The 25,668-nt window shown below is 40.4% G+C and overlaps 1 protein-coding gene and 1 long non-coding RNA gene across 4 annotated transcripts in view; one reads left to right on the top strand and one right to left on the bottom strand.

The window, feature by feature from the left end:
- LOC105858701 (uncharacterized) overlaps positions 1–24,947 on the top strand; it is a 34,405-nt gene extending 9,458 nt beyond the window's left edge. The window contains exons 3-4 of the long non-coding RNA XR_012923228.1: positions 9,586–9,635; positions 24,866–24,947. This is a non-coding gene — a long non-coding RNA (uncharacterized LOC105858701). The remainder of the gene's footprint in view (positions 1–9,585; positions 9,636–24,865) is intronic.
- On the bottom strand, positions 1,291–25,657 carry ZNF391 (zinc finger protein 391). 3 transcript variants are annotated; one of them, XR_012923227.1, is made up of 3 exons: positions 25,132–25,657; positions 17,495–17,602; positions 1,291–2,398 (listed from the first exon to the last, which is right to left on the bottom strand). XR_012923227.1 is itself a non-coding variant. In XM_012741994.3 (3 exons), exon 3 carries the CDS (start codon positions 16,686–16,688, stop codon positions 15,612–15,614), a length of 1,077 nt encoding a protein of 358 aa, XP_012597448.1. In that variant the 5' UTR covers positions 16,689–16,766; positions 17,495–17,602; positions 25,132–25,657; the 3' UTR covers positions 15,088–15,611. The 3 variants fall into 3 exon arrangements, 2 of the variants coding, with proteins under 2 accessions (XP_012597448.1, XP_075866649.1); XM_012741994.3 differs by lacking the exon at positions 1,291–2,398 and adding an exon at positions 15,088–16,766; XM_076010534.1 differs by lacking the exons at positions 1,291–2,398; positions 25,132–25,657 and adding exons at positions 15,088–16,766; positions 19,780–20,096.
- Positions 25,658–25,668: the final 11 nt, after the last annotated feature.

The raw sequence follows: 25,668 nt of genomic DNA, 5'->3' as shown, positions 1-25,668 counted from the left end.
AAAATCAAATTGTAACCCAACTACAGCAAGTCCACTTGCTCAAGGCTTCTTGGGCGTGACTCTCGGTTATGGTCCTCAAATTTGGCTCAGAATAAACCTCTTTAAATTATTTTACAGAATTTGGCTTCTTTTCCTTTGACAAGTGTGTGCAGGACACTGATACAATTTTTCCATCTAGCCATATCCACAGATGTCGGAAGTCTTGGGACTGAAACTGGACTCAAAGTGACCCACAGCACTGCTCCTCAAGGACCCTTACCTGGGCAAGCTGGGACTCCCGCCATCATCCACCACCCAGGTGCACACAGACCTGCCAGAGAGGCCTGTGGGCCACCTGCTCCTCAGGTCCTGCACAATGTTCACCATGCCCACCCAGCACAGGCACGAGGTGACTCCCAGATACTATCCCGCCAATCCCACCGCATGAGTTGTCACCAAGGCTTAGAGGTGTTTTCCCATGAAGAGGCCCCATAATTTCATTACGAGGCCAATTCTTTCCAACTGGTGAAGACAATTACTTTCAATGGAGGCTTTGGTCTGTCTCATATCCCAGGGTAATGTGGACTAAGTGACCATCCAGATCACATCTCCTGAAGGAAGAGTATACCTCCTTGCATTCTCAGTGCAGCTCTGCAAGGCCTCGAACCCATGTGCAAAGGAGAAGCCCCCAAACCCATGTGCAAAGGAGATAGTGCTGAGGGCCTTCAGAGACTGCAAGAAAGAGAGGGAAGATGTATGGCTCAATGTTCCCTGTGAGATCAGTCTCTAAGAGAAGGAGCCTGGAGACCATACCAACTGCATTTAAGCCTAGGATGAAAAATGGAGTTACCTACCCCCCCTTCCTTTGTGCCCAAACCTGAGTCTCTGAAGAGAAGCCTCCATTCTCAGGGCTCACATACTGAATCAAAGACATCATCACTTCTTTATGAAGTGATCATCTTATAAAGAACTGCCAATAGGCACTCCTACAGCACCACTGGAGAATCCTCTGAGCCACAGAGGAGAAAGGGTTTCATTTCATCATTCCAGCCAGTGGAGCAGCCAGCAAAGAAAAAGAAGAATGTCATTAGTTAGACTCTTGAAAGCCTCACTGGTGTGGAGAGTCCAGAGAAATGTTAATAAACTCACAATGGGGGCTTATTGTTGTTTGTCCCATAGAAAGCCACTGAAACAATGAGGATTGTTAAAGAAGAAAAGACTATTTATAGGAAACCTGTCAACTGGGATGCAGGAAGTACAGACTGTCTCAAATATACCTGCCCTCCCCATTAACAGGGTCAAAGGGTTTTTTTGGAGGTGAAATGAATAATATATGAGGGGAGTATCATTATGTTGTTAGAGCGGGAAACCGTAGGACCACAGAACAAAGAGACAGGGTCACTGAGGCTGAAATCATCAAGAGGAGTTTTATTGACTAGCTCGAGCTAGGGTCTAAGTCCCAGAGCACCGATATGGCAGCCTCTATTGGGACAAAGACCCTGCGCACTGTGGGACAGAGCCCTTTATACCCTAGGTGCATAACCTGTCCATGAGCTTGAACTTTACATTGATTGGTTGGCCCTTGTGCCCACGTGCTTGACCTTTACATTGGTCCCTTGTGCCCACGAGCTTGACCTTTTGTTTCATCCCCCAAATTTACTGCGATTGGCCTGCTCAACCCAACTTCCTAAAAACAAGCAATATACATAAACTAAATGAAAGCAATTAGCCTGAGGCTTCACAATGTGTTTGGGGTAGAGTGTAGGGCACACAAGTACAGGGGAAAATCATGTTAGTGCATAAATTCTATGATCAAAAAATGATGGATAAGTCCCTCCCGGGGTAGGGATTTAGTATTATAATGAGCTAGGAGTTAATACTGGTCATTCTTTTAGCCTTGTGCACAGGCTTAGTGGGTCTTTGAACACAATCTGTGGTAGGATGTTGCTTATCTTGTCTTTTTTTGGACAAACAGGTGATATAAGACTCTATAATTATCTCATGGCTATAAGGAGATCTCATCATTTCTGGAAAAAAACTCAAAGAAATACATTGGTACAACAAAGTTACAGAGTTTTGGTCATTAAATCTTATTGAGAATTCTCTGTCTATTATCAGCCTACATTAAAACTAATTGTTAAACTACCGATATTGAGATAAAATTCACTATTATGGTACTGTCAATTTAAGGCCACTTAGAGCAGCCAGATCTAGTTACAATGTAAACACTTCATGTTTAAATTCATTTAAAACATGAGAAAACAAAGAAAAATTTTCTTATTAATTGAGCCAGTTACAGAAAGAGTCCATGGGAGCATCTGGTGGTTTTGGGAAGCAAAAGCAGGAGATTCAGCTACTCCCATCCAGCTCTGGGAAACAGCTGGTATTTGTAAGGCAGGTGGTGGGTCCCCTTCTCTCCCTAGATCAAAAGAGAAAAGGCTCATGAGACCAGGCTCGCCAAGGACAAAACTGCCATGCCCCGCTGAGAGGAACCACACACAGATGTCCACCTGGATGAGAATGTTTTGGCTCCTGGATTCCACAAATACCTCCAGCCCTCCTATTTCTCAATGACCACCCAAGGTTACAATGGAAAATCCCCAGCTCTGCCAAAAGTCCCTAGCCAGGCCCAAAGGGTATAAAAGGCCTCAGCTCCTTCAAATGAGGCAACTTCTGGGGCCCCCCTCTCTTTGGGCCCCAGAACCTCGTCCACGAGTGGATAATAATGCTACATAGTTTGCCCCCCCCCCTCTCTGTCTTTTATTTTAACCATCACTAAAAAACCTTACAGTATTGACCCTATGTCCAGCTTGGTTAAACAATCTCTGCTGAGGACTTGGCCTTGGGGAGGAAAGCTGTGCTCTAATAGAGCAATAAGGCCAGAGAAGATAAAACTGAGGCCAAGACACACCCAGTCACTGAGACCTGGTCTGATATTTAGCCTTCCATGTCTAACACCCTCCCTGCTGTAGGGACAGCTCCAACCCAAAGCTCCTCAGGCCCTCTGGTCTCCCACAATCTACTGGAGAGGTGACCAGTGTGGCACATCTATCTCTGAAGTCATCTAGCATACTAGCTTCATAGTCTTTATTGTCAGAGCCCCTTCCAGTCACCTCTTCAGACTCAAAGCCCACAGCTATTTTCATCCTGCTGATCTCTGCCTCTCCCAAATCACTAGTCACTGACACCACCTGCCCACCTCTGACAGGCCTGCCACATCTCCCAAATCTGTCCTCTTGTCAACTCTTGACATCTCAACCCCTTCTGTAAGCTTATCTTTGGCAATCCCAAGCTTACCTTTGTACCCCACCTCCCCAACCTGATTTTGGATCTCAGCTTTGCTGAGAAGAGTCTCAGCCCTCTACAGTTCTTTAAGGCAAACAAACCCAGATTTCTGACTTGTGGTTGCCTTAGGGACTCACTGACTCTCTCCTCTAGAGGCTGAAGACCCAAGTTATCTGTGGCAGATTCATGATGTGGCCTTATAGAAGCAAATCTTTTAGACTTGAATGGTTCTATGCTTGATGAGAATAGAGAAACATTTGCATATATCAAAAACTTCTTCTCCCCTCCTACTCATTCCTACCTTTTCTGTGGGAGCAGACATGGCAGGAAGGCATGCTTTTTTTCTCAGCTTCCCTACTTGCTATTTTTCCAGTTTGGATATATAAAGACTTACTCTTATTATTTTATCTGGTATGTGTAATGTGTGCTTTGAAATAAGTTTCGAGGCCAAATGACTTGTAGGAATGGTGCTATGTTGACAGAGCCAGATTTAACTGTTTAAAAACTTCTGGGACCTGACAAATAGAATGTGACAAGTAACACCATATTGTGGTTATAAGTGCTGAATGCTAATTTTCAAGTATTTTTACTTTAAGGGATTACATCTCACGAAGTAGTAGATGGTCACTACTATGAAGTAGTAGTAGGGCACTGCTACTTTCCCAGGGGAAGAAAAAACAGGATGACACAACTGTGCTTCTTCTCTCTATAATATAGACCACGATCACCCTGTACTTGCTAGGAATACTAAATTAGGGGACCAAACCTTACACTTCATGTTTTCTTTTATCTTAGACCTTGTCAAACCATTCCTCCACACTCAGACCTCTCTCACAGAAGACAGAGGGTAGGAAGCCTCTTGGGCCTGGGATAAAGAAAGAAAAGGGCAAGAAGAAAGATACAGGGAAACAGCAGGTTCCTAAGCAGACCCCTGCTCTGAAACCAACAGAAGGTATAAGACAAAGTGACACATTCCTTGGCACTTCTTATCATTCTGCTGAATAAAAATAAAGGCAAGAAAGACTCTTTGATTACATCTATCCCCTTCTAAATGGAAAGTCATAGAGGCTTATTGGAACAATAACCAATAACAATAAAATTTGTTAACAAAAATCAAATTCATCACAGAAACACTATGATACTACTACTACACTCATTTTTATGGATGAGGAATCTAAGGCCAAAAAATTGCTAAATACAGTAGTTCCCCCTTATTCAGTGGAATATGCTTCAAGACCTCCCAGTGGACCTTGGCTAGTAGCAAACCCTATATATGTTTTTTCCTATACATGTATACCTATGATAAATTTAATTTGTAAATTAGGTATAATAAGAGACTAACAACAACAACAACTAACAATAAAATTAAACAGTTATAACAACACACTACAATTAAAATTATGGGAATGTGGTCTCTCTCTCAAAATATCTTAATATTGAACACAATCTGGGTGATGGGCACACTTTTAACCCTGACTCACATATTACAAAAGTGATCCATGTAACCAAAAACATTCATACCTCCACAATACTTAGAAATTTTTAAAAAATCTTACTATTTTTGGCCAAAGTTCACGATGGGTAACTGAAACCACAGAAAACAAAACCATAGATAAGGGGCAACTATTATAATTTACAGAAAATCACAGAGCAATAAATGCCAGTGTAAGGATTCTGCCTACAGAGACCTTCAAATCTTCTGCCTCAGACATTGAGCTCTCAATACCTCTGATGCCCCAAACTTCCTAGTTTTCCTCCTACCTTTTGAACTACTTCATCCTTGTTCTATTATACTCTCTTGATTCTTACAGTCTACTCTTAAATCACAGGAGATCTTTAGGGCCTTTCTCTAACACTCTTCTCTACTCATGCCCTACCTGAGCTAGCCCTGTATATTATACTTGATCCTCGTATCTGGTTCACCACCTGGCACATAGAAGGAATAGGACAAATGATGAATGGATATATCCCCCACCAGTTCTATCAGAAGAACTCAGAGCTGGTGGCTGATCAAGTCTCACTGGTTCACTCTGTTGTCAAGAGGAGAGAGCAACCCTAATAGATACCTTTGTAATGCTTCCTGCCTTTTCTCATCAAAGGACAATAGCCAACACCATTTCCTCTGATTGGATGTTACAAATGTGCCATTTTGAGGGGGTGAGAGGGGAGCAGTGTTTACAATTTTATTTTAGAGCAAATATTAATATTAGTATATAGCCCTTAGGTTGGAGCTAGGGAGAAATGATGATATTTGAGCCAATAAAAGTGATCATCCAAACTGAATACTTTCTGCAGAGGGAAATACTTCCCCAATGCCCTAGCTATATGCCAAGGATGACAGGCCACTGCACAAAGTGTCTCACCCTCTAGGCATCACAAGTCTGAAAAGTTCACTTCATCTCATTCTTATATCTTTAATGATGAGGAAGCAGGGGCTACTGTAGAAGAATAGATCTCTCCCCACCTCTGAGTGGGATTTTATCCTTACCTAGAAATACACAGCCCTCCCCATGCAAAGTAGCCATACCCAGTAGTAAAGAAAACCATCTGTGCTCAGAACCTATCTGAATCTGAAACTGTACCTGTCTCTCAATGTGAGGCAGCAGACAAGTTGCCCCAACTCTCTCTGACAACTCCATAGTAACCCTATTCTCCAGCTCTCATGGATCTTATCCTTGCTTAAATCTGTGCCAGTGACCCTATGCATGGCTCTGTGTGGCTATATTGCTCCTTCATGATCCCCAGAACTGGGACAGGCATGGACTGAGTGCCTGGGTGGCTGGTCTTCTCATTCTAACATTGGAATGTTCCACTGGTTCAGTCTTGGACAGGCAAATGAGACAGCAGACAAGCAAACTTCAGACACAGCAGGATAATGCAAAAAGCACTGGATTCAGAGTCAGAGGGACTGGATTTTGAAAGTTTGGTATTTTTCTAGCTGTGTCATTGTGTTCACTAAACCACCTCTCTAAACCTCAATATCATTATAAAATGGAATGATAATAACTACTGCTCCAATAGGTTATTATGAGACTTAAATAAGACAAATTCATAACAATCACTTTGAAAATTCCAAGGTGCTATGGAAATATGAATAATGAAACTCTTCTTTTATAGTATGGGTCAATGAGACCCAGATGAGAGAAAGACTTATCTAGAGTCACACATCCTGGTAATGACTGGCCAAGGCTGACACTCAGCTATCCTAGAAAATCAAGTGATATTTGAAGGACCTTATGCCTTCTGAATACTGTACCACCCACCACTGGAAGAAATGAGGAGAGGAGAGATTCAGACAGTTATATACACTTATCCTCATATCCGAAACTAAAGAAAAATCCTCCTCATGGTTGGAAAGGTCCAGGTATGCAGCTTTAGGAGAGATACTCATAATACCAGATGAATGGGCAATGGATTTGTTCCACAGAAGATAGTTAGGAAAAAAGAAATGAGTGTCAGGAAGCATGATGAGCCAAATCCACCCTGGTAACAAATAACAGGAGCTAGATGATTTGCATTTCAATTTAGGTTTATTTATTTTCCTACATCTAAATAAGTAAACCTACTCTCTATCTTCTTGGGTAATTATGATGTGCCAGACATTATTCTGAACATATACCATTTCTTAACTCAAAATTCTCACACTATTGCTATCAGGTAGCTATTATCACTCTCATTTTATAGACAAGGAAACTAAAACACTGTTGTGGGCTAAATTGTATCCCCCAAAAGATACTGAAATTCTAACTCCTAGTACTTGTGAATATGACCTCATTTAGAAATATAGTCTTGCAGATGATCAGGTTAGAATGAGGGGTCATTAGGATGGGCCCCAATCCAGTGTGACTCATGTCTTTATAAAAAGAAAAAATCTGGACACTGAGATAGACAAGTACAGAGGAAAGGTAATGTGAAAACACAGGGAGAATGCCATCTACAAGTGAAGGAATGCCTAAGTCTATAAGAAGCTAGGAGAGAGTCCTGGAACAGATCCTCCCCCACAGCCCTCAATAGGAAGCAACCCTACTGACACCTTGATTTGGGACTTCTGATCTCCAGAACCACGAGACAATAAATTTCTGTTGTTTAAGCTACCCAGTTTGTGGTACTTTGTTACGGAAGCTCTAGCAAACTAGTACAGACACAGAAAGATTAAACTAACTTGCTCAAGGTCACATTGCCAATGATGATGAAACCAGGATTCAAACTTCAGCGATCATTTTTTCAACCACTATAATATTCTGACTCATTTTACATGATAAGAGAGGCCTAAGATAGCACTCTTAGTCCCTGCATTTCAAAGGAAGCAATAGGATTTCTGAGGTAAGAAATGTTCTAAAATATTTGCAACCTGAGACTCACTCAGTATTAAAGTCAGTCTCTTCACTTCCATTCTGCATCCAGGAGAAACCTCTCTTCCCTCATCTATCAAATTCTTATATCAGCAATTCTCAAACTTGTTTCACTAGAACACCAACTTGAAGAAAAGCCTTTTTTCCTTTAAAAAAATGTTAGTCTTTACCAGTAGCAAATATAATTATAGAGTTTTCTACATTAAATTTTTCTTTCGTAACAGTTTTACTAAAATGTGGCTATCTGATAACCAAGAAGACAAATGAAATAGAAAGAGTATCATATAACTTCACTAGTAAAAATGATGTTGTTTTGTTTTGTTTTGTTTTGTCTTTGAGACAGAATCTCACTCTGTTACCCAGGCTAGAGTGCTGTGGCGTCAGCCTAGCTCACAGCAAACTCCTGGGCTCAAGTAATCCTTCTGCCTCAGCCTCCCAAGTAGCTGGGACTACAGGCATGTGCCACCATGCCTGGCTAATTTTTCTATATATTTTTAGTTGTCCAGCTAATTTCTTTCTATTTTTAGTAGAGACGAGGTCTCACTCTTGCTCAGGCTGATTTCAAACTGACCTTGAGCGATCCACCTGCCTAAGCCTCCCAGAGTGCTAGGATTACAGGCATGAGCCACCACGCCCAGCCAGTAAGAGTCTTTTTCTCTTTGGGCTTCCCAAACCAACTGTAGAGTAGCTCAGCCTGCCAACTAAGTCCACTGAATCACAGCCATTTCCTCAATAACCTGTGATTGTAACCAGCCCACTATTATACTCATTACAGATTGTTACAGCTCATTACAGACTTTTCCTGTCATTTCATTTTCCCCTCAAAACATCCCTGTGAAGTAAGCAGGGAAGATGCTTTTAACAACGTTGTACATTTTAGGAAGGAGCCTCAGAGAGATTAAATGATTTGCTTAGGATCACTTATTGTCATAAGGCAGATTTGGAACATGAGCCCATGGGTGTTTTACGTATTTTCCCTCTATCTATCTATCTATCTATCTATCTATCTATCTATCTATCTATCTATCTATCTATGTATCTATTTTTTGAGACAGGGTCTCACTCTGTCACCTAGTCTGGAGTGCAGTGGCAAGATCATAGCTCACTACAACCTCAAACTCCTGGGCTCAAATGATCCTCCTGCCTCTACCTCCCAAGTAGCTGGGACTGTAGGCATATGCCACCATGCCTGGCTAATGTTTCTATTTTTTTGTAGAGATGGAGTTTCACTCTTTCTCAGGCTGGTTTCAAACTCCAAGTGATCCACCTACCTTGGCCTCTCAAAGTGTTAGTATTACAGGTATGAGCCACTGCACCCAGCTCCTACCTCTTTTCAAAGGGCAAATCTAGGAGCATAAGAGAGACCACTGAAAGTTGCATTTAGTTGATATCACTATTTGCCAGGCTTATTTCTGGCCAAGGGCATGACACTTACTGAGAACTCTCATCTGGGCCTCACAGAAGAAATCTGCCAAAAGAATAATCATGGGTAAGATCCAACCCTCTGGGAGTAATCAGTTTCATAGTGTTAAAGAAAATTCAAAATGGAGGCCACGGTTTGGATATACCTCTAGGCCAACTGCCCACAGACACATAACTGACACTTAAGCTATCCTAATTTCCATAACATAAATTAAAATTTTTTTTCTTGTCAGCACAATTATGAAACAATCAGCTACAGATAGAAAAGCCTATAAAGCTCTATTTTCCCTAAGGGGAATGGAAGTTTATAAGAGCCAATCACAATACAGATCAATGTATTTCTTCATTTATTCTTTATAAGCTGCACCAAAATTGTTGTGAGCCAAGCTTCTTACTGCTTTTGGTTTGAAGTCTCCCAGTTCATGAACTGTTTTTTGTTTTTTCTTTTTCTTTTTTTCCTCCTTCCTCCTCCTATGAACTGTTGTTTTTTTTAATATGCACAGTAAACTTTAAAAATTTCAACTTAATCTGGTTTTATTTTTGACAGTTTTTGGTGTCAGAAGTAGGATCTCAAGACAACCCCTGACAAGCCCTAAGGTCAGTGAATAACCAGGTACTAGTATCTATGGAGCTTACTACACTTATTGTTTTCTTGGTGACTACAGGATTCTAGGATAAGTCTCTCTTGGATCTGAACTCTGCTCTTTTTGCACTTTGAGCTCTCCAATTGCTATGCATACCCGTATTTTGTTGAAGCTCCTTGATAGGTCACCCTTATGTCTATATTGAGAGGAAATCTGTGATTCCTTGGGTTTCTAGACAGTAGTAGAACTAACTACCAGACTCACTGCAAATACAATTGCTTTAGGTACTCTAAGGCAAAGATTGATTTCACCTGATTCTAAGACTCTTTCCCCACCTCTCTCAAAACTCCCTGCTTCCTACACTTATACCCACTATGGATCAAGATCTTGTGCCTTTTTGGAAAAATAGCTAAACTTTACAAAGGACAATTTGGAATTGCAGTGGCCACTTTGAGGCCACTTTCAACTTAGACAAAATAGTTCATCTTATGGGTACCCTTGAAAAGAGAGGCTCTTGAACTTCTCAGAAATAATGCAATGTATTCTTTCATACAACTGCTTTTAAAAGACAGAATAATTCAAAAATAGCTTCTCTAAAAGAATCTCTGTGGTAAGCTAATGAAAAATTAGAGGCTAAGACTCAGACTGATTCTATAGACCCTCCTGCCAACCTTTCAACTCCTCTCTACACTCTGCTATCCGATTATTCTGAATCCACTAACCTATTTTTTAATTTATTTATTAATTTTTTTCCTATTTTTTCTTTCCTACAGCATTGAAGTGGAAAAGTACCACTAACCCTTTTGATCTCTTACCCTTCCTGCCTGAACTCTCACAACACTAGCTTCCCATAAAAATCAGACCCTCAAATGAACCAGGAGAACCTGTAACGGCTGAATTTAGACCTTGTTCTCATGCAGAACCCTGAGCCGTTATATAAGGCTTTGTTGACCCTAAAAAGGACCAAACCAAGTTTAAAGAAAAATTAAAAATTCTTCTAGAGGTGTATGACTCAGGGCTCCCTATGTAAATATCAATTTATTCTTATGATAGTGGACACAGGGGATGCTTGAAAATGTCTAGAAAAAAGTTTGCTGAGATAATCTAACTGGAGATCTTAAGCTCCTATTGAGCATGCCTCCAAAGAGGGAATATGAAGGCCAGAAAAACAGGCCAACAGTTATTATAAGATAACCCTGAAATATTCCCCATGAGAATAGACTGAACTATAATACAATCTTATAAATAAAAAAAGAATGAATCTTCTGCACACTACTGAATCTACCTACAGGAAGTGTTCAAACAATACTTTGGCTTTAAAAGCTAAATGATGAATGGCTTTCTCAGCCCATTTTGTTAATGGACTGCACACAGAAATAAGTGACTACTAAGGAAATGTAAATTAGAATGAGAGATCACTCCCCTAACAGAACTACAATATCTAGTAGAACATTTTGAAAGGAGTATAGACCAAAAATGGAACCACTGGGTAAACAAATTAACATCCTTAAAATTACAACAGTTGCAAACACCTCAACCTAACTTTCAGAAACCTACTCCCAATTTTGTCCCTGTTGATAGAGATGCCTTTTGTTACTATAAGCAGAGGGAGCACTGGGAAAAAAGGATCCCTTTCTGAATAAGAGAAAATTAGAATAAACCTCACATCCTTTTGACAATTCACAACATTGGCAGGGCTCCGAGGAATTGTGCAGTAGTGTACTCTCATGATTCCTTTAAATTAACAAGGAAAAAGCAAGCTTAAAATAAATGGAGAAATTTGTACTGTGTTGGCAGATACTAGAGCAACTCTTTCTACTTTAAAGCCCACCATGATACTTTCTTGAATGACTTCCTTGAGTAATGAAAATATCTCATTTAGAGAGTTTCCAATCAAGTTCAAAGTGTCCCTTTATCAGAGCCCAGAACTGTTATCCTTAGTCCTTTTTCCAAAAATTATGCCTTCCTATTATTTGATACTACCCCTATAAATCTATCAGACAGAGATCTGTTCTCCAAACTTGCGGGTGAAGTAAATTTTTCCTCAGAAGAAATAACTCCAAATATTCATTATTATAATAGTAATGATAATTCCAGATCCATTCACACTGAAACATTATGTGTCCCCCAGGGACAAACTGATTACCCTGAAGAAACCAATAACCTCCATGGAATCTTACATGCCATAGATCTGTCTGGAATTCCTGATACTTTATGAGCATCTTTTCTCACAGATGTAGGAAAAATTTTAAATGTTGAGACCACTGAAATACAAATTGACCCTTTCAAGCCATTTCCTAAATTACATCAGTGTCCTCTAAAACCTGAAGCAATACTATGACTCATTCCAATAATAGAAGACCTAATACACTGAAGATTAATTATCCATACAGTAGTCCTTGTAACACTTCTATCTTACCTGTCAAAAAACCCCATGAAGAGGGATGGAAATTTGTACAGGACCATAGGGCTATAAATAAAGCTGTAATATCAAGATTTCCAGTGTTACCAAATCCAAACACTTTGCTAGCAAGTATACTGACTGAATCTAAGTGGTTCACAATAATGGATTTATATTCTACCTTTTTTATTATTTCTGTAGATAAATAATATCAATATTTGTTTGCTTTTACTTAGAAAAATGAATAGTATACTTAGTAGTGCCTCAGGGATTTAATGAAGTTTCCTTATATTTTTCACAAGTTTTATAGCAGGATTTTAAAACCCTGTATTTCCCAGAAATTCTACCTTGATTCAATATGTAGACAATTTGCTTCTTTGTTCTTCTTCTAAAGAGGACTCAGAAATTGACTCTTATCTGTTATAACTAGCTCATAAAGACCATAAGGCCTCTGAGGATAAGCTTTAATTTTTACAAGAGGCAGTACATTATCTGGGTCATGATTTATCTAAAAAAGGAATCTTTCTGTCTCCAGAAAGATTAAATACTATCTAGTATTATCTTAGACCTATACCTAAGAGATAACTCAGAAGATTCCTTGAGCTTGCAAAATAATTGCATGTCCTGGGTACCCAATTGTTCTTTATTGGCTTCTCCACTCTTTGAACTAACTAAAAATAGCACTCAGGAATCTTGTCCTTAGAAAACAAAATACAAGGAGGCCTTTACTGAACTTAAATGGGCTTTGCAAAATTCACCCACATTAGGATTCCCCAACTATTCTACATCCTTCACATTCCTTGTCCCTGAAAGAAATAATCAGGCTTTAGATATCCACACTCAGGAAAATGGAGGAAGAACAGACCGGTAGCGTATTAGAGCCTGCAATTGGATCCAGTAGCCGTGGCATATCTAAAATGTTTAATAGTAGGAGCTGCAATTGCCCAAATCGTAGAATACTCCTTAGAACTTGTTCAGCAAAATGACTTATGTTTTCAGGTTCCTCATGCTATAGAATATTTACTCCCTTCTAATTTACTGGATTATTATTCTGGTTTTCCATTTCTGGTAATGGAGTTACAGACCCTGCAGAGGATGAAATGAAAGCCTACAGGCAGATGTGAAGCACTGGAATCATAACAATTAGCATTTATTGAGCCTTTACTATATGTCAGACACCCTTTTATCACTTTAATGGATAAACTCACTTATTTCTTATAACAATCTCATGAAGTGGATCGCCAAGGGGCCAGCATCCCAGGAGCTCAAAAGGAATTCATCTAAAGAGTTAGTTATATATATATAATTCAAGGCAGGACAAAATGGGCCAAAATATCTATGAGGTTACCTCACCATTCAAAAGACTAAAGAGATTATACTGTTAAAGCCTTTTAGTTTCAATTAAAATAGAGTCCAAGCCTGCATTGTACTATGTGTTAGATCGGGCTTTTAACAGATTTAAGATGATTTCCAACTCAAAACAGCTTATGGAAAAAAGAACCTGAAAACAGAAAAGTGTCTGATGTAGGAGATAATGTAAACAATTACTACAAAGGATTTCTAACAAGGTAAGGGACTGAAAGTATCACAGAGGAGGCAGGACATGAGCAGGACTTTTTAAAAAGTGTAGGATTTCTGGAGATGGAAAGAAGAAAATAGGATGTGGAAAAGGGTGCCATGTAATAGTCTAAAAAGAAACCAAGTATGAGAAAAAGGTATAGTACGGACAAAGGACAGGCCTGCCCACCATGCACTGTCTCTGTTTTGGGAAGTGATAGAAAGTAAATAAATATATCCAACTGTGAAATGCCTTGAAATTTTTATTGAGGACACTGGGAAACTGGACTATTTTTGAACAAAGTGGTAGTTTAGTAAGGAGCTAGATAATGACAGGGAGACAGAGGCAACAACAATACATTTAGTAATCTAGGCCCAAGGTACCAAGAACTTGGCAGCAGCAGAAATAAAAAGTAACCAATTATTAAGCCATTTCAAATAAAGTCTAGCAGACTGGTTACAGTGGATAAAGCGGAATCAGCAAGTAATAATTACAGGACATTTAGTGTCCACTCAGCATTTTGTGATGTTTTTATGGGAATCAAAAATAAGATTTCTGTCTTTAAGAAGCTTATAATCCAGTTGTATTACATCAAGTATTATAACCTTGTAAAATGAGATTATTCTAATCTAACCTTTGCCCCAAATCACAAAGCTGATCATTATTAATCAGAGAAGTGTTGCGAGGTAGGAAAAGTGTGGATCAGCAGAGAATCATGGATCCTAAATAAGCTCAAGTTTTAAGGCTTAACAGTGGCCAAAAGTGCCAACTCTTCAAATGTCAAGTAGGAAAAGGACTGAGCAGTAGGACTAGCTTTGTCCTTGAGAGATCACCTTTCCTAGATTGGTGAGAGTCAAAGCCAGCAGGTATAAGTTTCACGAAGTCTGTAAATGAAAGAAAAGTTTTTTAAAAAAAAACAGAGCAGCAACTGGAAACAATGTTTTTCAAGATTATGGAGGAACTAAATGTCTCCAAAATTTTCAGAACATTCTTCGTAAAAATATGATAAAATAACACTAGGATTAGTTAGACACATTAGTAAAACTGTGGGTTATACTTTAAGGAAAAAATGCTAGAGCAAAAAAGGTGGTGGAAGGAAGAAGACAAGAAACATCTTTCTTTACAAGTTAAGAGACTTGGCCCGGCAGGGTGGCTCACGCCTGTAATCCTAGCACTCTGGGAGGCAGAGGCGGGCGAATTGCTCAAGGTCAGGAGTTCAAAACCAGCCTGAGCAAGAGCTAGACCCCGTCTCTACTATAAATAGAAAGAAATTAATCGGCCAACTAATATATATAGAAAAAAATTAGCCGGGCATGGTGGCACATGCCTGTAGTCCCAGCTACTTGGGAGGCTGAGGCAGCAGGATTGCTTGAGCCCAGGAGTTTGAGGTTGCTGTGAGCTAGGCTGATGCCACAGCACTCACTCTAGCCTGGACAACAAAGCAAGACTCTGTCTCAAAAAAAAAAGAGAGACTGAATTTCCTCAACACTTGTTCCCAAACTGGTGAGAAATGTTTAGTCCTGCCTGAAGCCAGGTCCCTCTCTTCTGCTATAGGAGTCAGCAAGTATGAAAACACACACAGGATTTCCTCTTTGTGTGAAGGGGCTAATGTGGTTGGGAACAAAGGATTCGCTGCTTATTCTGGGACCCAAGCTTCATGGGACACGGTGAGAAAATGCAAGGTGTCAGGTAGTTGTATAATCTAAGGTTGGACCCCTTTAGAAAACTAGATGGAATATGTTAGGTTTTTAAAGTCATCCCTTTGTTGTATTGATATCTCACTTGAGCATTTATTAATAGTTAGAAAGAGAGTAAGGCATTTCTTCTAGCCATTTGTTCTGGGGAAAAAAGTAAAAAAAAAAAATACAAAAAAACAGGAAGGGAAAGGGGGAAGGAAGACAAGCAGGCAAGCTTGTAACTTATATAGTTAGCTAATAGGGAAGGAAAATTCAAACAGGTAAATATTTTTTTTCAGCTATGGGAGGTTATGTGTATGTGCTTTTGTGCTAATATTAATAAAAGCTCAGACATTACTCTTTAGTGTGAAGTTGCTGATGTCTGATGAGAGTTGAACTCTGACTGAAGGCTTTCCCACAGTCATTACATTTATAAGGCTTTTCTCCGGTGTGAGTTCTCTGGTGAATAATAAGGGATGAGCTCCGACTGAAGCCCTTTCCACACTCTCTACACTCATGGGGCTTTTCTCCAGTGTGGATTCTCTGATGTTCAGTAAGGGATGAGCTTCGACTGAACACTTTCCCACAGTCACTGCACTCAAAGGGGCTTTCCCCAGTGTGTGTTCTCTGATGTTCAATAAGAGATGAGATCCAACTGAAAGCTTTTCCACATTCACTGCATTCATAGGGATTCTCTCCAGTGTGTATTCGCTGATGCTGAATTATGGTTGAGCGGTCACTGAAGGCTTTACCACATTCATGACATTTGTAAGGCTTTTCTTGAGTATGAGTTCGCTGATGTTGACTAAGGTTAGTGCTTCGGCTAAAGGCTTTTCCACATTCACTACATTCATATGGTTTTTCTCCAGTGTGGATCCTCTGATGTAGACTAAGATGTGTACTCCGACTAAAAGCTTTTCCACATTCACTGCATTCATACGGTTTCTCTCCAGTGTGAGTTCTTTGATGTTCAATAAGGTGTGTACTTCGGCTGAAAGTTTTCCCACAGTCGTTGCATTCAAAAGGCTTTTCTCTACCATGAATTCTACTGTGGACAAGAAGATCTGATTTGTAACCAAAGGCTTTCTCACATTCATTGCATTTATAAAGTTTCCTTTGTGGGAAGAGTTTTTGGTGTTTAATTAAATCTGAAATGTCTTTGGAGTTTTTCCCACATATGGGAGATCTATCTCCTTTTGGAATTTTCTGTTGTATATCAAGGTTTGAACTTAGACTAAATTCACTGGATTCAGGACCTCTCTCCCCAGTGAAAATTTCTTTGAGCGTCATTGACATTTTTCTGATTGTTCTTTTCTCAAAAGATGATTTCTTCTGTGCAGGACATTTTGTCCACCTTGATAACTGGCCCTCACCTTTATAAGCTTCTTCATTTGTAGGACCCTGAGCAGTATTCCCTCTGAGACTTTCCATTGCTGACCCTGAAAACTCTAATTCTTCAGAAACAGCATGATTGACGTTGATGCTTTGGTTCAGTTCAAATCTCCCTATCTGAAAGACATTTAAAGTGCAGATGTCACCTGCTTCTAGTGTGGAGAGCAAGGAAAATAAACCAGCAGAGAATAAGACAACTAATATGCAATTCATGCACATCAGCAACTTTATATGGGAAGAAAAAAAGGAGGAGGGGATGGTGGAAGAGAAGTGAACAAAGCCAGAAGAGATAAGAGGCAGTTTTTGCAGTGAGCATGGTGAACACAGAGACATTGACAAAATATGGAAATAAGGGTAATATGCTAAGCCAAAAATAGGAAGTGAACAAATATACCTGCTGATGAGCAGGGTAGGGGATTAAATGGTAAAATGACCTATTAGTGTAGCTGATTAGTCATGGAATATGAGAGCAGGAAGAAGTATGAGAAGAGTAAATATTCTCAACTGTAAGGGGAAAAAAGCAAAAGGGATGACTCTATCAAGCTTGAATGCAACCATTTTCTTGGCACTGAGAAAAAACAAGAATTTCAGAAATGATAACTACCACATTGCTATCCCCATTGACCCCCAACCCTTCTTTTGATTAGTTTAGGTATTTATCTAAAGAAGTCTACAATCATAGAGTATCACAGGTTTAACAGAACTCAGAGCTCATCTAAGCTAACTGGTTCATCTAACAGATAGAAAACAGACTGAGTAAATTGCGTAGGTCACCCAGTAAATTGCAAGGGGTTATACTTGTCTCCTAAATATCAAATTGGTCATCTTTTTATGATGCCACTCACCTAGACAGGTATTTTTAGGCAATTCCCTCTTCAGCTCCCTGAAGATCCAGCATCTGCAGTTGCTCTTCCTCCAACTGGGTGATCAAGTCCTACTTGCATGATGGATTCCTACATATCAGAAATGATTTACCATAAGACTGTTAGTGCTGGAGACACAGAACTATTCAAAGCTCAATTTCAATGATTTTATCTATAGAAAAGTTAGGGTGAACTCTCACAGGGGCTATGGCAAGAGAGGCTGGAGAAAATGGATAACTGAACGGGGCTAAAATTGAATTCCAAATGACAGGTTACACACATCACATACACACACACACACACACACACACACACACACACACAGACACGCACACACTCCCTTATGGAAACTGTTACTCCAGACATATTAGCCTTGCCTTGGACCTAATAAACCTGATGGGGCCCCAGCATTTGTATTTTAATAACTTCATGTGACTTTACAAGTTGAACGTCCAAAAACAGCCTTAGAAATACCCTCTAGTGGCTTGAACAAAGGGCTAGCTGGGACCAGTAACCCTCTCCCCCAATATTCTTGTCACAACAAGAAGGTCTAAAACATAAACTCAGCTTCCCATAGGACAGTTGACTTCTTTCCTCTGCACAGGGACCAAAGCTTCCCAAGGATCTCAAGATTCCCAGGAACTAGGCAGCTTGCTTTCCTAGATGACTTCTGTTTAAAAGCTAGCACTTCACATTCATACTGCCTGGCACCAAGCAATGTCTTTATCTCCCCACTAACAAAGTTGTTCTTACTTACACTTGCCTTATAAGAAGGGAGAGCAACAGGGCAGCAAGGCCCTTTTGTGGAACACCAACCTACACTGAGTGTCCAGTAGAGCATCCTGGCCTCAGCAACCTTTCTGTCAGGAAAATGGGAAAATCTGGGAGTGCCTTTTCTTCTTGTCTATCTCTGGTTCTTAAGTTTCTTCATTAAAGCTTGTTGTTTGATCCCTTCTCTTGTGAATTCATCTGGAGTCCTTGTGCATTACAGGAGGCAACAAACTGTATAAAGGTTTTGTAAATGTTTCTGCTCACAGCACAATTTGAGATCTACTGGGTTAGGGAGTTGATTTGGTTTCACAAGTCTTTCCTTTCTCATAGACTAGGAACCTCTCAGATGTGCAGGTTAGCCTTAGAGGTTATCTACCAAGAAGCCACACATGGAGAACCTCAAGCGCAAGATGATGATACTGTCTGTGTCCAGCTTTGCCAAGAACATGCCTTTCAACTGGAAACAGGAACGACAAAAAGCTCTACCACTGGGTTGACTGAGGAGTCAGAATTCCTTTATTTGCTTTTTTGCTTTTTTTGAGCTAGGGTCTTGCTCTGTCACCCAGGCGGGAGAGCAGTGTTGTGATCATAGCTCACTGTAACCTCTAGCTCCTGGGCTTAAGCAATCCTCCCACCTCAGACTCCTGAGTAGCTAGGAGGGAATCCAAATTTCTTGTTGTGGAATCTTGCATTAAAATCCAGTTGCATACTTTATGGCAGCAGTCCCCAACATTTTGGCATCAGAAACCAGAGTTTCATGGAAGATAATTTTCCCACGTATGGTGGGAGGAGTAAGGCAGAGCTCAGGCGGTAATGTGAACAATGGGGAGCGGCTCTAAATACCCTTGCTCACTGCTTACCTTTTCTGCTGTGCGCTGCCCCACCCCAACCTCCTGCCCAAGTGTCATGGAAAACAATTTTTCCACTGACAGGGGAATTTTTCCACTGAAAGAGGGGGGGTGGCAGAGCTCTGCTGCCCTGTCCCTAACAGGCCATGGACTGGTACTGGGGTGGATTGCAGCTTTATGGTGCCAACATTCCTTAGTAGGAATTTGCCTTACTACTCACTTGACTGGCCTCCATTCCTATAGCCTACACCCTTAAGGGTGAAGTCTCCAATCCCCAGGCCTGTTAGGAACCCAGCCAGCCAGTGATCTGTACTTACAGCCCCACCCCATTGCTCGCATCACCACCTGAGTTCCACCTCTTGTCAAATCAGCATGTCATTTGCAGGAGAACAAGCTCAGGGCTCCCACTGATTCTGCATTATGGTAAGTTGTATAGTGATTTCATTATATATTACAATGTAATAATAATAGAAATAAAATGCACAATAAATATAATGTGCTTGAATCATCCCAAAATCATCCCCCGCTCAACCCCCACCAGCCGATGGAAAAACTGTCGTCCATGAAACCGGTTCCTGGTGGCAAAAAGGTTGGTGACCGCTGCTTTAAGGTACCTTGTTATTTTGTTGTCAGTTCACTGTTACTTACCTCTATTATTACAGTGATCCTCAAGAAAGCAGTACTATATCCTAGGAAGAGTTATGGGAATTCTTGAGGGTTTCTTGGGTTGTCACAATGATTGGAGATTGGAGAGTGCTATTGAAATTTATTGGGGGCCAGGGATGATAGACATTTCTGCAGAACAAAAAATTGTCACTTATCCTGCCTGATTTTCAAAAAAGCTGTTAATAGTTTCCTGATAGTTACCTAATAGTTAATAGTTACCTGACACTAGAGCCTAACACCACTTTACATAAAAATACAAAGTATTTTGCACAGCTTTAATATATAAATGTATTGGAAAATCAAGAAAATACATATTTTTTGTTTGAACATTATTAGGAATTGCTCACCATTTCAGGAAAATGAAACCAGTCATGGTGTTAGATTCATAAATATGACATTCAAAAATCAGCCAGCATTTGTACTTGTATTCACAGTTGTTCTAATTGGTGCAAGCAACTATTTCATCCAGTTATTTACATGCTGACATACGTATTATTCTATTATAAATCACTTTCCTTTTACTTTTTCCTTTATATTATAGTTAAGGTAATATATTGACATTTTGGAAATTATGTCTATAGATCGTTAATATTATCTAGGAATTTTATTTCAGGATAGTAAGGGGGATGGATAGTAGGTCTGAAGGGTGGAGAAATACTTCTCCATGGAAATAAAATATTGGAAATAAAATATTGACAGTTACATGACAGATAAAGAGGGCATCTCTCAGTGTGTACATTACAAAGCTTCTAAAGCAAAAGTCCTTGTCCCCAACAGAAATCCTTGAAGATATGAGAACACTCATACTGCCATAAAGGTGAAGAGGGAACTAATGGGAATGTTGTATATAGTGAAATATTATGACATTATTACATATTATATTTGTAGAAGAAAAAAATCTTGGAACCACCCCCCACACACCTCCACCTTATGCAAAAGGAAAGGTAGAAACGTCAGGTACTTATGAAGGACTGGCCCCACAGATCATTCATTAAGAAAATTCCTTGCTGGTTTATGTAAATTGTAACTTGAGGTCTACAGGCTAAGTCTAGCTCCTACAACTAAAGTCTTTTGTACTGAATTACAAGTTTATCTTCCCAGGTGCAGAACATAGACAAGACATGACAACAACATTCTTCCACTTACCCAGGGACATCTACATAATTGATGCTTCTTTCACTCTCTTTTACTCTTCTAACATTTACCTTATGTAATATGTAGATTTTCCTGGGTCTCACAAGAATATAACCATTTTGTCTCACTACCCACCCACCCCCTGCTTTCTTTTTTCCTTTTGGTATGCTCTACTCCCCTTATATGCTGAAATTACCAAATTCACTTCAGAAAAACAGCCACACATTTGTCTGTGGTTTGTGTTTTTCCTAGATGTGTCCTCAGCTTTGGCTTAATAAGCCTCCATTGATTGAGATCTTTGCCTCAGTGACTTATTTTGGGTTGTCATATTCCATTCTGGAGAATAGATATGGTTAGAAAATGTTTAGGTTTTAGAGGCACAGTGATACCAGGAAGATCTGAAATTTGAAGATCTTTGCAAATTATCTCACTAGATCCATTAAAACATAGGATACTTAAAAGTAGGCACAATATCATGAACAGAGAAAGAACTAGCACAAAGTTCAAAGGATATAGCCCATTTGAGGTTTAGGGTTCAATCTCATGTTCATTAATATCTTAATGATAGGCCAGCCAGGTGTGGTGGCTCATGCCTGTAATCCCAGCACTTTGGGAAGCTGAGGTGGGAGGATTGTTTGAGGCCAGGAGTTCAAGACCAGTCTGGGCAACACAGCAAGAGCCTATCTCTACAAACAAATTAAAAAAGCTGTACATGGTGCTACGCATCTACAGACCTAGCTTCTCAGGAGGCTGAAGTGGGGGAAAGCCCAGAAGTTCTCATGGAAGGTTGCAATGAACTATGATGATGATGTCACTGCACTCCAACCTGGGTGACAGAGTAAGACCCTGTTTCTAAAAAAATAAAATAAAATAAAAATCTTAATGATTGTTAAACTGTGCCAATTTGATATGAGATTATCTATAATCAACTAATGTATATATAATACATAGTGCAAGAGTCTCAAAATGTAATTGTTTTTGTATTTTAAATAAGCTCACTGTATATATTATGTGTTTTTGTGTATGTGACACATAGACAGTCCATTGGGGAAAGTTTTTAACTAAAAAGAAGGAACCTGTGAAAGAAATCTAACTTGGAAGTGCAGTTTCTGGAAATGGCCCTTCTTTGGGTCTTCCTATTCTAAGCATTTTATGAATACTGACTCATTTAATCCTCACAATAATTCTGAGAGGGGTACTATTATCATTCTCACAGTACAAATGAAGAACTTAAGTTTTAGAGAGGTTAAATAATTTGGCCCAAGGCCAAGTAATAAATCCTGGACTCCATGAACTCTCTATACTATACAGTACTCACTGATTCTCAACAGTCAGAAAAAGAATACCCGAGTCACATTTTCCATTCCTAGAGCCCCTAAATGGCCAAGAAACTAAACTTGGTCCCAGAAGGATATCAGCATGACCGTGACTTCAGAGTGCTGTGGGGGTGTAAAGAATGACCACCTCCTGGAGGTAATCTCTGAGAGGCAGTAAATCCCAACCATGCTAAAAACCCTGTGTAGCCTAAGGATTGAATTCTTCAGCCCCCACTGAAGGGCAAGTGGTATCCTTGGCACAACTCAATGAAACATCAGATAGAAGCCCCATAGTATAAATATTGACCAGTAATCTGATTTTGGTCATTGCTGTTTTGCTAGCTATATAGAAAACAGAGGAAAATAACCAATCTGATTTTATGTCTCCTCATCTGTAAAATGAAGATGTTGGACTTGATTGTTTGGTCCAAAGCTATCTGATTCCCAGTAGTTTAATTTTAGATCCCAAACTCCGAGACATATAACCATCTTCCTAGACTAAGATAAGACTAGAATGAATCTCCTTTTCTTTTTCAAATTCCCAGGTTTATGTAAGAGCCTCAGATCCATATTTCAGATGCAACCACTCAAGAAACAGGCCAGTAAAGCTGTGATAATCACCTACTGATGAATTAGAGTGAGAGAGTATTGAGGAAATATTAAGGGCAGTCAGCAGACAAATACAGAATAGTCCCATACTTGAAAAAATTTTGGCAAACTCATCTAAGAAGGAAAGTTCTATGAAAAGAGAAATAAATATGTCTATACTTGATAAGATGACAAACTTTAAGAAAAGAGGGAAGAATACTTAATTCATGTGGGATAGAAGCAGATAGTTGTTTTTCCATTTTCCTCCTCTCCTTGGCTTTCTTTTTGGTGAAAGAAACAGCTGGGAAAAGGTCAGAAGGCATCTAGAATCAATGGGCTAATAATGTCCCCATTTGGCCAGTTGAATGCAACCCTAAGGATTAAGAGGCAAAATGAATGCACAAAAGTAATCCCACCTCCTCTCAGATACAAAGAAAATGACAATAGATACAAGTCTGTGTATAAAGTCTACCTTTGATGATAAAAGATAAAGGGGACAGATCTGGGCTAAATCCAAACTCTCTAGGTGATTCAGCCTCTTTTACAATCTCCTTACATTGGGTATGAGTTCAAAGAGAGCATGGCACTAGTTACCCTTACTTCTTCCAGAGAGTCAAAACAGAAAGCACTTGTCAATGCTCAGAGCTCTGTCTCCCTGGGCAAGTCACTCATCTTCCTTAAAAACCTGGTCTCACATTATAAAACATCGTTACTAATACTTGCTTGACTTTTCTTACAAAGCTTTTGTGAGTGCTACAATCCCAAATAGGGCAAAAACTTGCAATATAGAATATCATATACAACATAAAGAGAGTATGTTATTGCTGTGCTCATCTCAAATCAATTAATTTGAAATTGTGATGGTGCAGATTTAAGGAAAGATGTTCTCAGAGGATTTATGAGGCTCCCTCAGCAGCTGCTGCATTAGAACAGGGACAGATGCATTCTTTTTCCTGGCTTTGGAGGATATATATGAAATGAGGAAGGGAGCGCTGGTGGATGAGATAAAAGTTTCAGAGAGAGCCCCCAAATATCTTTCAGAGAGGCCAAGAGGCTACTATCTCTACAAGGTTAGAGCCTTAAGTTACCCTTATCCAGATTCCATCCAATGGGTTCCTCCACCATAATGTGGAAAGTTGCTTACTTATCCTTTTCTCCATTTTTCCTCATACTTCAGTTATTTGGATCACCTTACTGCTCTATGGATACTGTATCCTCACAAAATCGTTATTCTCTCAAGTGGTCACAGCTTGTTGCAGCAGCAGCAAACCTGATTTGCTCCTTTTTATGCCTCTAACTTTCCAGTCCTAACAGCTCTGGCCACCTACTGTTGCCCTAACCATCTGAAGTTCTTTTGACAATGCTATTTCCTCCTATAATCAATTTCTGATCCAGGAATAATTCGCCTTTATTTTCTACCTCCTTCAATATACAGAAATCATTTCATTCAGAAGGAAGCAGATTGTGAAGGTATTCCAGAGCTATTCCAGAATAGCTCTTCTTCCCGCTGCTTTGCTTTGTGGCACTGGGCTGTTTACTTCCTGGAGCCTTTGCCAATGCACAAAGGAATCAGCAGGAGGGCCTAGGCAGCCTCAGTTCAACCACAAAACAGAGAAAATCTAGTCCTGCCAAAACTTGGTCTTCAGGCAACAATATTCATGGAAATTGGCTCAAATCACAAGTTCACACACATAGATACACAGAATTTGTCAATACATTTACCAACAAATAATTAACAACTATTTTATTCAAATACCAACCTTTATCTTCAGAACCACAAAATAAAAGCTACCACTCACTAGCTCTGTAACTTCCAGCAAGGTACTTCAATTTCTGTATGCCTCAATTTCCTTATCTGTAACATGGGGACAATAATTGTACCTTACTTCATGAGGTTAATGAGAGGATTAAATGACTCTTGGAGCAGTGCCTGCACTCCGTAGGCATCTGGGAAACCCAGAGGTACAGAAGCCCTCCCTCGCCCAGCTAGAGGGGAATGGGAAGCAACCTTTCTCTTTTCCATCTCTCAGGGGCGCAGCTGGGGAACATCACTGACTGTCACTGCAGCAGAGACTGGGCGGAGCCCGCCGGTGAGACAAGAGCTGGGGGCCACCAAAGAGACTCGTCGCCACGAGGCGTCCCAGTCGCGGAGGCTCCTCCTGGCTAGACTTGCAGCCAAACCACCCGCAGCCTTTTCGCCAGTCTCCTCCGAAGGAGCCAAGTGTTTCCGCGTGATCACTTCCCAGAACCTCTAGACCCACCCACTCTGGTCCCTGGCCCTGCGCGCCCCACTCACCGGCCGCCTCTGGCCGAGCGCCCTGACACACCCCGGGCCCAGGCCACACTTGGAGCGGAACCTGAGTGCGTGAGGCTTGGAGAAGCCGGAAGGATTAAAGAGAAACCCAACCGTCGACCCGCTGCTCCAACGCCCACCAAGTTTCCAAGGGTCACAGGCACTGTTCCGCTCAGTCCTCTGATCATTCCTCGCTCGGTAGGCGGGCCCAGTAATTGTCCGAGCAGTCGTCTGGACCGTATTCTCCCAGCATGGACCATGGGTTGCAGAACAGAGACCATACCGAGAGTGGGCAACATATTAGCGGTCGCAGCTCTGCGCCTGCGCCCGACAGCCAAAGGCTGGCAGGCTGTGCTCCGACTTATTTTCCTGGAGTCTTTGCAAAGCCCCTCCCCTGCTGCGTGAGAGGCTGAGAGCTTGATGCTGGAGGCATGAGAAAGGGGGTCCACGAGAGCTCCTGAAGACCTTAGTACACTCTGCAACATATAGCCCAGACCAGTGATTTATAAAGTTTTAAATAGCGTATACGAAACACCGTGA

This window comes from Microcebus murinus, chromosome 15, assembly GCF_040939455.1.
Source record: "Microcebus murinus isolate Inina chromosome 15, M.murinus_Inina_mat1.0, whole genome shotgun sequence".
NCBI classification, from domain to species: Eukaryota; Metazoa; Chordata; class Mammalia; order Primates; family Cheirogaleidae; genus Microcebus; species Microcebus murinus.
The sequence above is the reverse complement of the archived record's forward strand: the minus strand, read 5'-3'. Positions and strand labels throughout refer to the sequence as shown.

Excerpts from the sequence above, each read along its gene's own strand:
- ZNF391 (XM_012741994.3), bottom strand. The coding sequence starts at position 16,688 with ATGGAAAGTCTCAGAGGGAATACTGCTCAGGGTCCTACAAATGAAGAA.